At 30.5% G+C, this 13485-nt stretch overlaps 8 protein-coding genes across 8 annotated transcripts; 4 read left to right on the top strand and 4 right to left on the bottom strand.

Annotated features, from left to right (window-relative positions):
• The first annotated feature begins 739 nt into the window (after positions 1–739).
• On the top strand, positions 740–3749 carry MET13 (methylenetetrahydrofolate reductase (NAD(P)H) MET13). The gene has a single exon (XM_020194197.1). It carries the CDS (start codon positions 1211–1213, stop codon positions 3338–3340), a length of 2130 nt encoding a protein of 709 aa, XP_020044277.1. The 5' UTR covers positions 740–1210; the 3' UTR covers positions 3341–3749.
• A 119-nt stretch (positions 3750–3868) lies between these two features.
• On the bottom strand, positions 3869–5352 carry PEP8 (retromer subunit PEP8). The gene has a single exon (XM_020194196.1). It carries the CDS (start codon positions 4903–4905, stop codon positions 3970–3972), a length of 936 nt encoding a protein of 311 aa, XP_020044276.1. The 5' UTR covers positions 4906–5352; the 3' UTR covers positions 3869–3969.
• Positions 5353–5604: 252 nt separating this feature from the next.
• ASCRUDRAFT_78269 (uncharacterized protein) lies at positions 5605–6009 on the top strand (the record flags this gene model as incomplete). The annotated part of the gene is made up of 1 exon (XM_020194194.2): positions 5605–6009. One exon carries the CDS (start codon positions 5605–5607, stop codon positions 6007–6009), a length of 405 nt encoding a protein of 134 aa, XP_020044275.1.
• An 832-nt stretch (positions 6010–6841) lies between these two features.
• ASCRUDRAFT_78268 (uncharacterized protein) lies at positions 6842–7441 on the bottom strand (the record flags this gene model as incomplete). The annotated part of the gene is made up of 1 exon (XM_020194193.1): positions 6842–7441. A coding segment is annotated over one exon (437 nt), but the record flags the coding sequence as incomplete, so codon positions are not given.
• Positions 7442–7859: 418 nt separating this feature from the next.
• Positions 7860–8439, top strand: ASCRUDRAFT_78266 (RNA-binding domain-containing protein). Its single transcript, XM_020194192.1, has one exon. The coding sequence runs from the start codon at positions 7869–7871 to the stop codon at positions 8196–8198; it is 330 nt and encodes a 109-aa protein (XP_020044273.1). The 5' UTR covers positions 7860–7868; the 3' UTR covers positions 8199–8439.
• ASCRUDRAFT_130944 (uncharacterized protein) lies at positions 8291–8951 on the bottom strand. Its single transcript, XM_020189026.1, has one exon. The coding sequence runs from the start codon at positions 8827–8829 to the stop codon at positions 8383–8385; it is 447 nt and encodes a 148-aa protein (XP_020044272.1). The 5' UTR covers positions 8830–8951; the 3' UTR covers positions 8291–8382.
• An 832-nt stretch (positions 8952–9783) lies between these two features.
• ASCRUDRAFT_78265 (uncharacterized protein) lies at positions 9784–11665 on the bottom strand. Its single transcript, XM_020194191.1, has 2 exons — positions 10570–11665; positions 9784–10360 (listed from the first exon to the last, which is right to left on the bottom strand). The coding sequence occupies exons 1-2, from the start codon at positions 11639–11641 to the stop codon at positions 10275–10277; spliced, it is 1158 nt and encodes a 385-aa protein (XP_020044271.1). The 5' UTR covers positions 11642–11665; the 3' UTR covers positions 9784–10274.
• Positions 11666–11895: 230 nt separating this feature from the next.
• Positions 11896–13359, top strand: ASCRUDRAFT_130901 (uncharacterized protein). The gene has a single exon (XM_020189025.1). The coding sequence runs from the start codon at positions 12151–12153 to the stop codon at positions 13141–13143; it is 993 nt and encodes a 330-aa protein (XP_020044270.1). The 5' UTR covers positions 11896–12150; the 3' UTR covers positions 13144–13359.
• Positions 13360–13485: the final 126 nt, after the last annotated feature.

The raw sequence follows: 13485 nt of genomic DNA, 5'->3' as shown, positions 1-13485 counted from the left end.
GAGGTGAAATATAAACAGTTGAGTATTCAATGGTTTCATCTGATGAACAAAGAGGAGGTGAACATATGGAGGTTGCAACCTCTGTGATTAATGAATCAATTTCCTGATTTTGCTGTTCTGAAGTACTTTTACATTTGGCCTGGCTGTACTATCGGCTCAATTTGCTTTAAACAGAATGAAGATATACTGTTTAGCAGAAAGTGGATTGGGATATCCTGTTTTAATTGGCATACCATATGTTATGAGCTCACTAAAGATTGATGGAATAGTGGTTGATAAATTATGATTACTCCAATATTGATTTTTGCTACTAATGATATTCAAATTTATGGATTTTATTTTTCATTTTTTAATTTTATTAATTTATTAATTTGTTATTAATTTTTTCTTTATTTTTCAATCAATTTTCTCAAAACCAACAGTTCTTTCCAGAGAATGCCTTTAGAATGTTGGTTTCGTTGGTTGAACTTCAGATTAGAACAGAGCTATATAGTGCTGAGCCACAAGGCTGGATTCGGAGGTGAATGCTCATCAAGGTCACGTGCTGGTAATTGGATTGTGGCTTGAAAATACAACTTCCTCCAGAACCAACTGAGACTGATCTGGAGCATAAACATCTTGGGAATTTCATCTAGTTCTCGCTGTTTTTCACTTCTTATGCTCCCGGACTGCACTGCTGATCAGAATTTAATCCCAGAGCAGATAGAAGTTACTCAAGCAGTCTGGTAGCGTTGTATTGCGATGCTGGAAAAACGTCAAATCCCTAGATTTATATACTCTTGATACGGTTTATTGTGTGTTGAAGAAAGTACTTGATCAAATCAGAATTTTGAAAGAGGTTGTTATTAACTTGCGCTTGTAACTTGCACTTGTAACTTGCGCTTTCTACAGAATAATTTCTCTGTTTCTATTTCATTAGCACATGAAAATTACCTGCCTTCTTTTGGCATTTATTTCCAGTCGCACGCCGAGTTTTCGCAAAACTCTTTGACATTTGCTTCATCTTGTATATGTTTTCTTTTATTTTTTATCCGTACTGGAGATAATTGTTGGTTTCTTTTGCTGATTTTCTCGTTCCGAAACAGGTCTCAACAATTTTTCATCACCGATTTTATTATTTTCAAATGCCATGACTAAATAAATAAGAATATAAATACAAAACCTTCTTCCTATTTTATTCAACATTTTCAATTTTCCCTATAACTTGGAAATGAAGATCACCGACAAACTATTAAAAGCTCATTCAAACGATTATTCTTTTGCTCAAACCAATGGCATCCAACATTTGAACCTAAACGATCAAACTGATCAAACTGATCAAAATGATCAAAATGATCAAAATAAAAACAGTAAAGAATCTTCGTCATCATCTTCTTCAATATTTTCGTCTCTAATCGAAAAAAGTGACCTGTACCAAAACAATAATCATTACAACCACACCACTTTTTCATTCGAATTTTTCCCACCAAAAACCTCTCAAGGTGTTCAAAATCTCTATGATCGAATTGATAGAATGTACAATTTGAATCCTTTATTTATTGATATCACCTGGAATGCTGGTGGTAAAGTATCAAAGTTAACCAATCAAATAGTTAACGTTACCCAATCAATTTTAGGTCTAGAAACCTGTATGCATTTAACTTGCACAAACATGTCAATAGATTTAATTGACAATGCTTTATTAAATGCCTATAGCTCGGGTTGTCAAAATATTCTAGCTTTGAGAGGTGATCCACCCATCAATGATAACAACAACAATTCAGATTCTAGTGCTTTTGATAACGGAAAATTCAAATACGCTAAAGATTTAATCAAATACATTAGGTCCAAATATGGTGATTATTTTTGTATTGGTGTTGCTGGTTATCCTGAAGGTCACCCAGAAGAAAGTGACTCAGCTGTTTTGTTATCTTATTTGAAACAAAAGATTGATGCTGGTGGTGACTTTATTATAACTCAAATGTTTTATGATGTCGATAATTTTCTCAATTGGTGCAATGTCCTAAAAAATGACTGGAAAATCAGTGTTCCAATTATCCCCGGTATTATGCCAATTTCAACTTATTCGTCTTTTATAAGAAGAGCCACATGGAGCCATATTAATATTCCTGATTCCTTTCTATCAGTTTTAAAGCCTTTTAAAGATGATGATGCTAAAATTAAGGAATTAGGTGCAGAGTTGATCACTGAAATGTGCCGAACTTTAATTGACTCCAATTTAGTAAATCATTTGCACTTTTATACAATGAATCTTGAATCTTCTACGATATCAATTTTAGAAAAACTAAACTTACTAAATAATTTCGTTATTAATAATTCTGATAATAATGAAAATGACGATTATTTTCCATGGAGAAAATCTCTTAATCCTTCAAGATCAACTGAATCAATCCGTCCAATTTTTTGGCAAAACAAAAAATTTAATTATTTCATTCGAACCAAAAATTGGGACGAGTTTCCCAACGGCCGTTGGGGAAATTCAAACTCGCCAGCTTTTGGTGAAATCGACTTATTTAATGGTTCATTATTAAGACACTCATCAAACAAAATATTAAAACTATGGGATAGACCAACTTCTTTAAACAACCTTATCCAATTATTCATTGATTACTTAAATGGTAAGTTATCAATGCTACCTTGGTGTGATTCCCCAATTAATTCACTGGAAATTTCCGATTATTTAAATAATTTAATTGATTTAAACTTTAAAGGAATTTTAACAGTTAACTCTCAACCAAAAATTAATGGGGTAAAATCCACTTCCAAAATTCATGGTTGGGGTCCAAGAAATGGATTCATTTATAAAAAACAGTATTTGGAATTTTTCTTACCAAAAACCCATTTGAACAAATTAATTAATAAAATCCAAACATGTAACGATATTTTAAATAACAATAATTCAAATTATAACATCAGCGGTAAAAATAATAACAATAAGAATGATGATTATAATATTCTATCTTTTTTTGCCGTTGATAATTTAGGAACTTTCTATTCAAATCTAAAGGACCTATCCAAAGCAAATGCTGTAACCTGGGGTATTTTTCCAAACTGTGAGGTAATTCAACCAACAATTGTTGAAAAGGTGTCATTTTTGGCTTGGAAGGATGAAGCTTATAAATTGACCGAAGAATGGTTACTGATTTACAAAAACCAAAATTCTCAAATTGATATTAATAAAAATGAAAATGAAAAAATTTATGAAGATAATTTAAAATCCCAAAAAGTTTTAAGAAATTTGATTGATAATTATGTTCTAGTTAATATCGTTGATAATGATTATGTTGGTAATGAAAAAATCTTTTCATTATTCGATGATTTTAATTGTTTAGAAGAATAATGGTGATGTTAATGAAAACACCAAAAACAATAAAGTTCAACCTTTTCAATTTTTTCCCACTGATTTTGCTTAATGGTCTTTCAAAATATTTATAAATTACGATTAAAAAAAAAATTTTTCTCTCTTTTATTGCTTTTTATTGTTTTCATTTTTCTTTTAATCTTTTCTTATCTTTTGTTTTTGTTTCCAGTTTTTTGACTTATTTTGGTTTTAGTGATGATGGAAGTTCAACCTGCATTTTTATTTATATAATAAAGACAATAATGAAAATATTGAATTTAAAATTTTTTTTATTAAAGTTCAACCTGCATTTTTTAAAGTTTTTAAAATAATTTTTAAATTTTCTTTTATTCTTCAAGGTTTCTAGTTTTCTTTTTAGGTTTTTCATTATTGAAAGACAATTAAACTAGTCTCTTCTTTCCTTATTCTCTTTTTCCTTTTTAATTTTTAATTTTTTTAAATTTTTTAAATTTTTTTAAATTTTTTAAATTTTTTAAATTTTTTACATAGTTTTGTTAAAAAAAAGTTCAACCTGCATTTTTAAGATAGAAAATATTAGTACAACATAAAAACTATAAAAATAATGATAAATTCGATAATTTAAATTTGATTTGAAAACTCATGTATTTTCATTCTCTATAAAGAATAATTTCACTTTGTTTAAAATAACGTCTTGAATCTTCATCAATTAGAACTAAGCTCAAAAAAGTTCTTACTGAAAATTTTTTATTCACATCTCTAAAAGTTGGAGTTAAATCAAAACCACCTAAAAATAATCGGATTGGAATTGCTTCTCCTCTAACAGGAGCACCATCCATAATTTCAAATCTGACTAAAGTCTCTGAATTTGAAAACTGATTTGGAGGAGTGCCAATGGACTCTCTTTTTATTAGGGATAACTCCATATGTTTAATTTTTAAACGAACTAGTAAAAAATAAATTCTGCCAACTATGACGTCCTTCAATGAATATCTTGATTTTGAGTATTCAAATTCAATGTGGAGACAATCTTCTATACCCACATCCATTTTAACACTGGATGGCGAGTCTGGGGGAAATTGGTGATTATAGACCCATAATTCCTTTTCACGGATTATGTTTGAGGAATTTTTTCGTAAGACAATACATTTTAAATAATAACGCAAGTTAACATTTAAACCTCTATAGCTTTCAAACTGTTTTTCAACATTTTTAAATTCAAAATGATAATTTTCAGGATGGTTTAAGGTGGCAGGAGCAGATAATTCTTGTAATAAGTATAAAAAATTATCGTTATTATTATTTAAAGTTAAATTTGAATTATTGGAATTAGAGGCATTATTGTTGGAAGAGGAATTTGAGTGCGTTTCAATAGTTCCAATCAATTGAATTTTTATCCCTAAGTGATCCAATTTATTGTTATTTCTCAATCTAATTGTTACTTGACCTTTAACTGATTCACCATCTTCATATAGGGGCAATTTTTCTTTTCTTCCCTTTCGATTTTTAACTTCAACATGTTGACGAGAGTCTTCATTATCAAGTCTGACTTCAATGTCTATAGGACTTTTGAAAAACAATGACATTTTTATAAATAAATCGATCAGAAATAATTCTCAAGAGCGAAAGAGTGTGGGAGAATAAGGCTTATCAAAAGGTCAGATGGCAAGTTTTGGTGATGTGGAAATCCAAAAAGAGAAAAAAAGAAGGCCAGGTTCTTGAACGGAACAAGCCCATTGGGGCTGGTGGTTAAGGTGTGTGGCGGTGATGCCAAAAGAGAAGGCAGTTCTGATTGTGATTTGAAGAGCTTTCTTCACCGAGAATTACAAAGTACTTCAAAACTAGCTCCGGGCTGGGATTTTTGATAAGTGTAGAAGATGTTTGTGAGCTGGATGAGCTTTTTTCGCTGTTTGTACACAGTCGTGCTCTGGCTCTGCAACCGGTGGGACTGGGACGTTTTGACAAACCGAGGCTTGAACTGCTGCAAAAACCACTCTTCAAGCGGGAGCATTCCTGCCTTGTGTCCGAAAAAAGCCAGCACGACTGCCATGCCTCTGCCCAGCGTGTTTATTGGCTGGATTGAATAGACCCATACATCAAGCGATGTTTTTGCTGTATTACTAATTCAAATCAAACTAACATATGGTGCACTATGTGTTGCAAACAATATAAATACATCCAGGTTTCCTCCACTAATTCTGGCTTTTCGATTCTATTTTCACTATTATCTCTAAGATCTTTATAGGATACCTTGCTTACGAAATTAAATCTGGTGTTGATTAGATATGTCTTGTTCTTGTGTTTGCTCTAGTTCTGGTCCTGGTAATTCATTGGAGGGCTCTTCCTGTGGTAAGGCTAAGCCAGAGGTTCTCTCTAATGTTGTTGATTGCTGCAAAAACTGCTGTGAACTGATTTGCGATGATAGCTCAGCTGGCGAGAAAGAAAAATGTGCTGAAGTTTGCAAAAAATTGTGTGCTGAATGTTGTCAAAAATGCTTTGAAAAATGTTGCAACAATTCATCAAATGAAAAATTCCAAGAGTTTTGCGATAACTTCTGCAAAGAGTTTTGTGAAAAGTTTTGTAGCAGTTACAACAATCTTTCAAAGGATTCTGTTCAAGACTTTTCTCAAAAGTTCTGCGACGAATTTTGCAACGAATTTTGCAATGATTTTTGCCAAAAATATGGTTAGCCGGTTGATATATGATTATGTTAAAGTACTTAATTATTGTTTTTTGTAATTTAATAAATATCAAAACTAAAAATTATAGATCAAAGCGAGTTTGCGTAATTAGATCTTGAAAATGAAGAATTTGCATTTTATTTTTTATTATCTTGATTATTTCCCTCTTTTTAAAAACTTTCAAGTTATGATATATGGATAAGGCCTAATTCAACTAAACAGACTATTGAAACTGATAGAATGATAGCTGTATTCAATATTCAAATTGGTTGGGTTTGGTGATATTTTAATACAAATGTTGTATCGATATGAGTATGATATATTAATAGCTGGACAGGTGGGGTAACAATGGTTCCATTTGAACCAAAACGAATTTTTATAGAAAACAATTATTTAATTAAAAAAATATCATTTCATAACTTCAATATTCCCTATTCAAGAATCAGTAGAATTCAATAAAACCAAGTGTGGCAATTGGTTGTTGGTTTGTCTTCAAAACCAATTTAGGATGGTTTTGAAAAGCCTAGCATGAGGAACTGGATACCAAAAACAACCAGCTTTCAAGAAAGGGTTCGATGATAAAACAAAACATTTTTGTTTTAGAGCTGCTGAACTGTATTGGCAACATATCCATTGCAATATTTCTATTAAAATTGCTCTGCTTCAAGCAGGATCTTGAAGAAAAGTGTCTTTAAAGTTTGGTTCTTTGAAAATTATGCGTTTAAATGTGTAGTTACGCCTATAGTGTTACCCATCATCCAGCATTGTGTTTTTGGTTTTGTTTCCGTTTCGATATCGTAGTAGAAACAGCACAAACAGCAAAGTAAGCAAAAGCAGCAGTGGGTTATAAACGCTGCTTGTGATTCAAAAAGTACCAAAAAGTAAACCATGTTATTTGATTGGTTGTTTTTTGTGTTGTAACCTGATAATGCAACAAGTGTGATATCAGGCTTCGAGTAGCTGTGTATTGAAACATACATAGTTTGTGAACAGTTATCCTATCTCTATTGTTTTCTAGGAAATAATAATTTCTTTTTGGCTGCGTATGTATGAGAAGAGCAGACTTCTATAAGTTCTGAATCAATTTGATTTATCTCTTGAAATTTTTTATCTAATAAACCGTATTTGACCAATAGAAACCTCAATTTGAATTTTCCAACTTTTCTTATACCAATATTGTTAAATATAAATTTGTAACAATTTCTGGAAACCATGAATACTTTTTCACTATTAACCATTTTTACATAGTCACCATCCAACAAAACCAGGTCGCAAACTTCTCCAAACTCATCCAATAAAATCACTTTAATAAATAATGAGTTTATATCAATGCTATCTATTGTTACACTTATAATGTTATGGCAATATAAATTTCTTTTGCTGGATTGTGTTGATTGCCTTCCAATAATAGATTGAGCCACAATTTTCATCTCATACATATCTATAAATCCCACCAATATTTATGTTTTTGCTAATATTTTGACTAATGTTTTTGTAATAATTTTACTATTTGGTTTTTCACAATAATTTGCAGTAAAAAAATAAGAAAAAACATGAATCTATTAAATATGGATTTTCATGACTTTTAAATGAATTTCCTGTTATATCACCCTGATCCTGATCCTGATCCTGATCCTGATCCAGGTTATTGTTCACCTAAAGCCAAAAATCTGTAATAAACATTTATCAATTTTGACCACTGAACGATTTCAACCAATAGCGTTTCATAAATTTGGACTGCAAATTTCTGCACTCTCCTGCCAGATAATTAAAAATGCGATTTTCTCAATTCGTTTTTGCGATTGTGTTTTTTTTTCCTCACTTTCACTGTCTGGATGATGAATAAGATAAGATAAGATCTATTTGACATGTCTAATAACCAGTTTAATTCTGAATTTCCAATAGTTCTAGTGAAAAACCTACCTTATGAAGTCACAACACAGGAGTTGTACGACTTGTTCAATAAGTTTGGAAACATCATTGAAGTTAGAAAAGGAATAGAAAATCATTTAAAGGGAAACTGTTTTGTTGTATATTCAGATCTCAAATCAGCTAAATCGTGTTTAGAGAACCTTAATGGCTTTAATTTTAAATCAAGATATTTGGTTGCTTTGTTATATCAGATAGACAGTCATAAAATAAACGATATTAAAAATGAATTAATCCAAGTAAATAATAAAAGTATTCATACAAAATAGAATAAAATAGGGTTTACTATTATAAAATATTTTCGGAAAGAATATATATTTTTTTGTATGTGATATGCTAATGATAAAAAATAAAAAGAATAATAAATATAAATATACGGTATATAGTATATAGTACAACGCAGTAGATAGTATTGTTAATTTAGAAACTCATAGGTTATGAATGAAATCTCTTCTAAGTAGATCTTTGACTTGCAATTGCATTATACTTCCTGGATGAATAAACATTAATGATGCCACTATCAATAGAACTTAAAGTTACACCATGCTGAGCTGGGAGAATTCTCACAAGACTGAACCTAACTCTATATGAACCACTCCTTTTGATACCAATTGAATTAAAAGTAAAAATGCAAGAAGAAGAATTAGCATCTTTTCCATTGCCATATCCAACAATTTTAACACCATCCAAAATAGTTTGATCTTGGTAAATATTACCATTAACATCTAGCAAACAAGCATAAATGGCTAAATATTGTCTGTGTGGATCATATAATATGTTTCCTTGAATATCAACACATGAAGCTTCAATAATAAAATTTCCTCTTAGATATCTCGTTGCAGCATTTGTTGATTGTCTGCCAATTGATGGCTGATTGAGAATCCGTATTTTATAAGACATCTTTTCTTAAAGATTTATTAATTTTTGAATTTTTTATAGTTGAATTATCTTAGTTAGTTTAATCTTGTTTTTATCAGACATTAAAACAATAGAAAGAAAGCATTAGATTGAGAAGATCATCCTTTATTTAAATATATTTCAACCAAACAATAGAAACCATAATTATTAAAAATCTAAAAATAAATAATATTCTCTGATAATAATTTTTGTTTCTTTCTCATTTCAATTAACCATATTTTAATAATACAATTACAAGAATTGTCAGAATTTTTCATTATGACTGTGTCATATTTACTATTTTGAGAATTTCCATGATGCTAATATTTTTTTTTAGTTGTTAAATAGAAAACAATTCATAAACCTAGTATCAAGAGACAAAAGAGTTGAGTAATCAATTGTTGGACAATTAATTATTGTGCAAATGACTGTTTTTTTATTTGAAATCATTCTATTGATAAGAAGCATATTAACCTGAATAGGTCTAACACCAGTAACAAAGATTGCAACAACTTTGTTAAATATACAAAAAACAAAAATAAAAAGATCATACTGATCTAGTTTATTCGTCAAATTTTAAAGTTATATAAAATTCAAGTTATATGATCTCAAAAAAATAATAGAAATGTACCAGAATAGTTGTTGAAGCACAATAAATACACTAGAAAGCGACCTTTCAGTGGTTCTCAGTTGTCTTCGAGTGGTCTTCAAGTGGCTCACTGTTCCATTACAACACAGAGTCCATCCATAATTCAGTAAGATTGAAATCAAACATAGCCAATAAATAGATCAATTTTCTTTGGTTATAAAAAGAATAATAAGATAATTTCCAGTCAAACGCCATATCCAATCGTTATTGTTTCTGAATCATTCAAAACTACAAAGTATAACGTCAGTGGATGTTAAAAAAAAATTTAGAACAATGAAAATGCATAGACCCACAGCTGGGTGTAAAGATTCAGCGCTTTGACTTGAAAGTCATTCCATTTCTACAGCCCGCGGATGTCAAGCAATCACCAAATGGAGAGAGATAAAGCATTAGATTGAGATATAGAAGAAATAATACAAACACCAAAGAAAAATATTAAAAATATCACCAAAAGAAATAAAAATAACCTAAAACCTAAATATAGAAAGAAAATTTAAAAAACGTAAAGACCTCAACAGATGCATTTGAACCAAAGACTTTATAAAGAAATCACCATATCAAGAATTTTCCCAGGATGTTTCATGAAAATTAGCATCTCTCAAAATCTTATAACAATCAAATTATTAAAAGTAAAAAGAATAATGGAAATCTTGAACATCCAGTCGCAAATAAAAAACTAAACTGCGCCACATAATGAACAAATTTTTCATTACTCTTCAACTTTTAAAAAGTTATAAATTTGATAAAATGAAAACTAGCCAGGTATAAAATAACCAAAGAAAAAACAAGATTCATTTAATTACTCTAATAGACAAAAATCTTCAAACATTGACTCATAATTCGAGTTATTAGATGGAAATAAGTCAGAGAACAAATCAGCTGGCGCTGCGGGCCATTGCATTTTGATAAGGCTGAAATAACTATTGAGTTAAAACAACTTTTTTGAAATATGAAAAGATATAAACATTTAAACCTTTTCATTTACTAACGAGAAAGGATTAAATGAATATATCAATTCAAAAGTCAAGAAAGGGAATAAAACAACAGTGATGTTAAATCAACCATAAAAAAGAAATATAATCTTAGTGAAACCACTGCTGGGTTATGCAACCTGCTGATTTGCTCAAAGCTATTTATATTGTCATTAGGCAGTTGAGATGATAGTAAGTTATTAAATTCAAAATTATCGAATGAAGACAATTCGTTGTTGTAATTATTAAATTCAAACATATTAATGGTGTTGTTGTTGTTTAAGTTATTAGCAACTTCATCATTGATGATACTATAATTATTATAATTATTATTACTATTATTATCGCTATTATCATTAATGGAAACAATAGTATTGGAATTAAAGTTAGCTTCATTTAAAAACTTCTCATTAAATGATTTCAGATCGATTTTGTCAAATATTAATTTTGGAGAACGTAAATTTAATAGATCATTGCTAACAGAAAGATTGTCATCAAAATCTGGAGTGGTTGAGCTAGAAATTGAATGAAAGTTGGATGAAGTTGAAGAGACAGAAGGAACAGGAAGATTAGAAACATTAGAAATATTAGAAATATTAGAAATATTAGAAATATTAGTTAAATCACAACAATTATCAGAGGCCAAATTAATTAAATTATCTAAAATAGAATTGGCTTGAACATTGTTGGACAAATTTTCATTTTTTTTTTTATCATTTTCCGAATTTACTTGTGATTCACTAGAGCCATTGGAATTTGAAGTATTAAGATTTTGCTGGATCAGAATTTGTGGGATATCAGTAGAGATGGAAGTACTATTGTCAGAAATTAAAGAAGAGATTCTGTAATCCAAATTAATTTCGGATAAAATAGATGTATCGATATCATCAACAAGGCCACCTAATTGGGATATTCTATCGATAAGTTGTTTGTTCAATTCTAACAATCTCATTTGATTCTTTTGATAGTTCTCGACAACTAAATTTAATTTATTTAAGTTGTTGGTAAGGCTTTCAACATATCTTCTTTTTTTCTCACGAGAAGCATGAGCTGCTTTCCTATTACGTAAAATTCTTTGAATTCGACGTTGTTCTTTCTCTTCATCAGTTTTTGCACGCTTTCTTGGAGGAAGTGTTGTTTTGAAGTTTTCAATGTCAATGTCCAAGCTGTTGATTTTAGATACTCTCGAAGCCATGTTGAAAAGACGTGAATCCAGAAGTGCGAGTGTGGACAATTAAAAAAATAGCAGCTTTTCCGCAGCGACAACACCTTTATATACGCTACGCTGATGCCACGTCGCCCTTGCTAAAAAAAGAAGCTCAGCCCCAACAGAAACACCGCTCAGGCCGCAAACAACATCCAAATAATATGCAGCATCGTTTTGACTGGTTTTAAATTAAAATGCATATAATTGCTGGTTCCATGGATGTGGTGGAGACCAATTTAATGGATGTAAAACCGGGACTGTTTACTATTTTCCTTTTTAGGCAAAATACCTGATTGGGACTCGCAAAAAGGGTAACTGCCCTGCTATCTACATCACCGACGCGGTGGTAAGGGAGGTGGTGATGGTGATACTGGGCCATAGAAAAGAGGACTTCCATACAACTAATAGCCCAAAGTAAGGGCAAAGAGTCAAGCTGCCAGATATCACACACAAAGAGATACTGTACCACATTAAGAGCTGCCTGTGCGATCAATACAATGTTCAGCAGTACTAACGCAAATCATGCTATATTAAAAACTCCTCCCAGAAACACCTTGATACCACTAAAAAATCCAGATTATCTACTCCATGATTCCAATGAATTAAAGAGTAGCACTAACAATTCTGATAATGCCGACAATCCCAATAATATAATATTGTTGAGTCCCGAATATTCACCAAAAAAAAGAATATTGAACACAAAGAATGATATAATCCATTATGATAAAAATCTAAATAAAAGAAAAATATTTCCTATCAAAAAATCAAAAATTGGAATGGGTCATTTTACCCCGAATTTTAAGAGTAAGTTAAAATTCAACACCAATATTAAATTCAGCTATCCCATTACCCCAACGACAAATAAAAAAGAACACAATAATCCCTACAAAGATATAGACAATGACGATAACATTGGTTTAGATTTGTCAAAAAATTTGCTTGATCCGATCAATGATAAACATATTAAAACTCCAAATGATAGGATCATTGATAAAAAATCTCTTAATCTCAACAACAATAATGATAGTTTTGATCACAGCTTTAACAATTATGGTAATCTTTTTGACCCAAATGAGGAGTTATTATTAATCAACAGGAAAGGAGAAAAATTCATTAAAAAACTAACTAGTCGAGAAAAAAAAATTAAACCGAAAAACTTACTAAACCAGTTATTAAAAGCGCGCGACGACGACGACGATGATGATGATGATGATGATGATGATGATGATGATGATGATGATGATGATGATTATAGAAATGAAGTAAATCCCAACAATATTGTTAATAATAGTAGTGAGGATATTAAACAACTTGGATTTAAATTAAATACTCAATTCGATGAAATCGATGAACAGTTGGGAATAGGAATGACTATTGAAGAAATTTTTCAAAATAAAAATCCAAAATCGAGCAGACGGATCTTAGTATTTAAAGATAAAAACTCAGACTCAAATTCTGAATCTGAATCTGAATCTGATGATGACGAATAGTATTTGAAATATTACCGCCAATAGATTACCCAATACGCTTGAGTATCCATATTCATTTATTTTTATTAATAAGCTTTGTTGTGCTATATTATATTTTTCGCTGATTTCCTTCACATATCCTCTGTTTTCTCTTTATTTTTAATTTTCTTAATAGAAACCACCAGATTGGGCTATGTATTTTGTGTGCCTGGACAGCGTAGGAGAAGCGTTGTGCTACATGATCCACCACAACGGGTGCTATCTACAAAGAAGGTTCTAGAATCTTCTTTTCTTCCCTATCAAAAATTGTCTTGCTATCCCAAACAATATAAGAGGATCTGTTTCATGAAAAATGTTGATTGA

The sequence above is a fragment of the Ascoidea rubescens genome (assembly GCF_001661345.1).
Source record: "Ascoidea rubescens DSM 1968 unplaced genomic scaffold ASCRUscaffold_23, whole genome shotgun sequence".
Taxonomy (NCBI): domain Eukaryota; kingdom Fungi; phylum Ascomycota; class Saccharomycetes; order Ascoideales; family Ascoideaceae; genus Ascoidea; species Ascoidea rubescens.
This window is presented reverse-complemented; position numbering and strand designations above follow the sequence as displayed.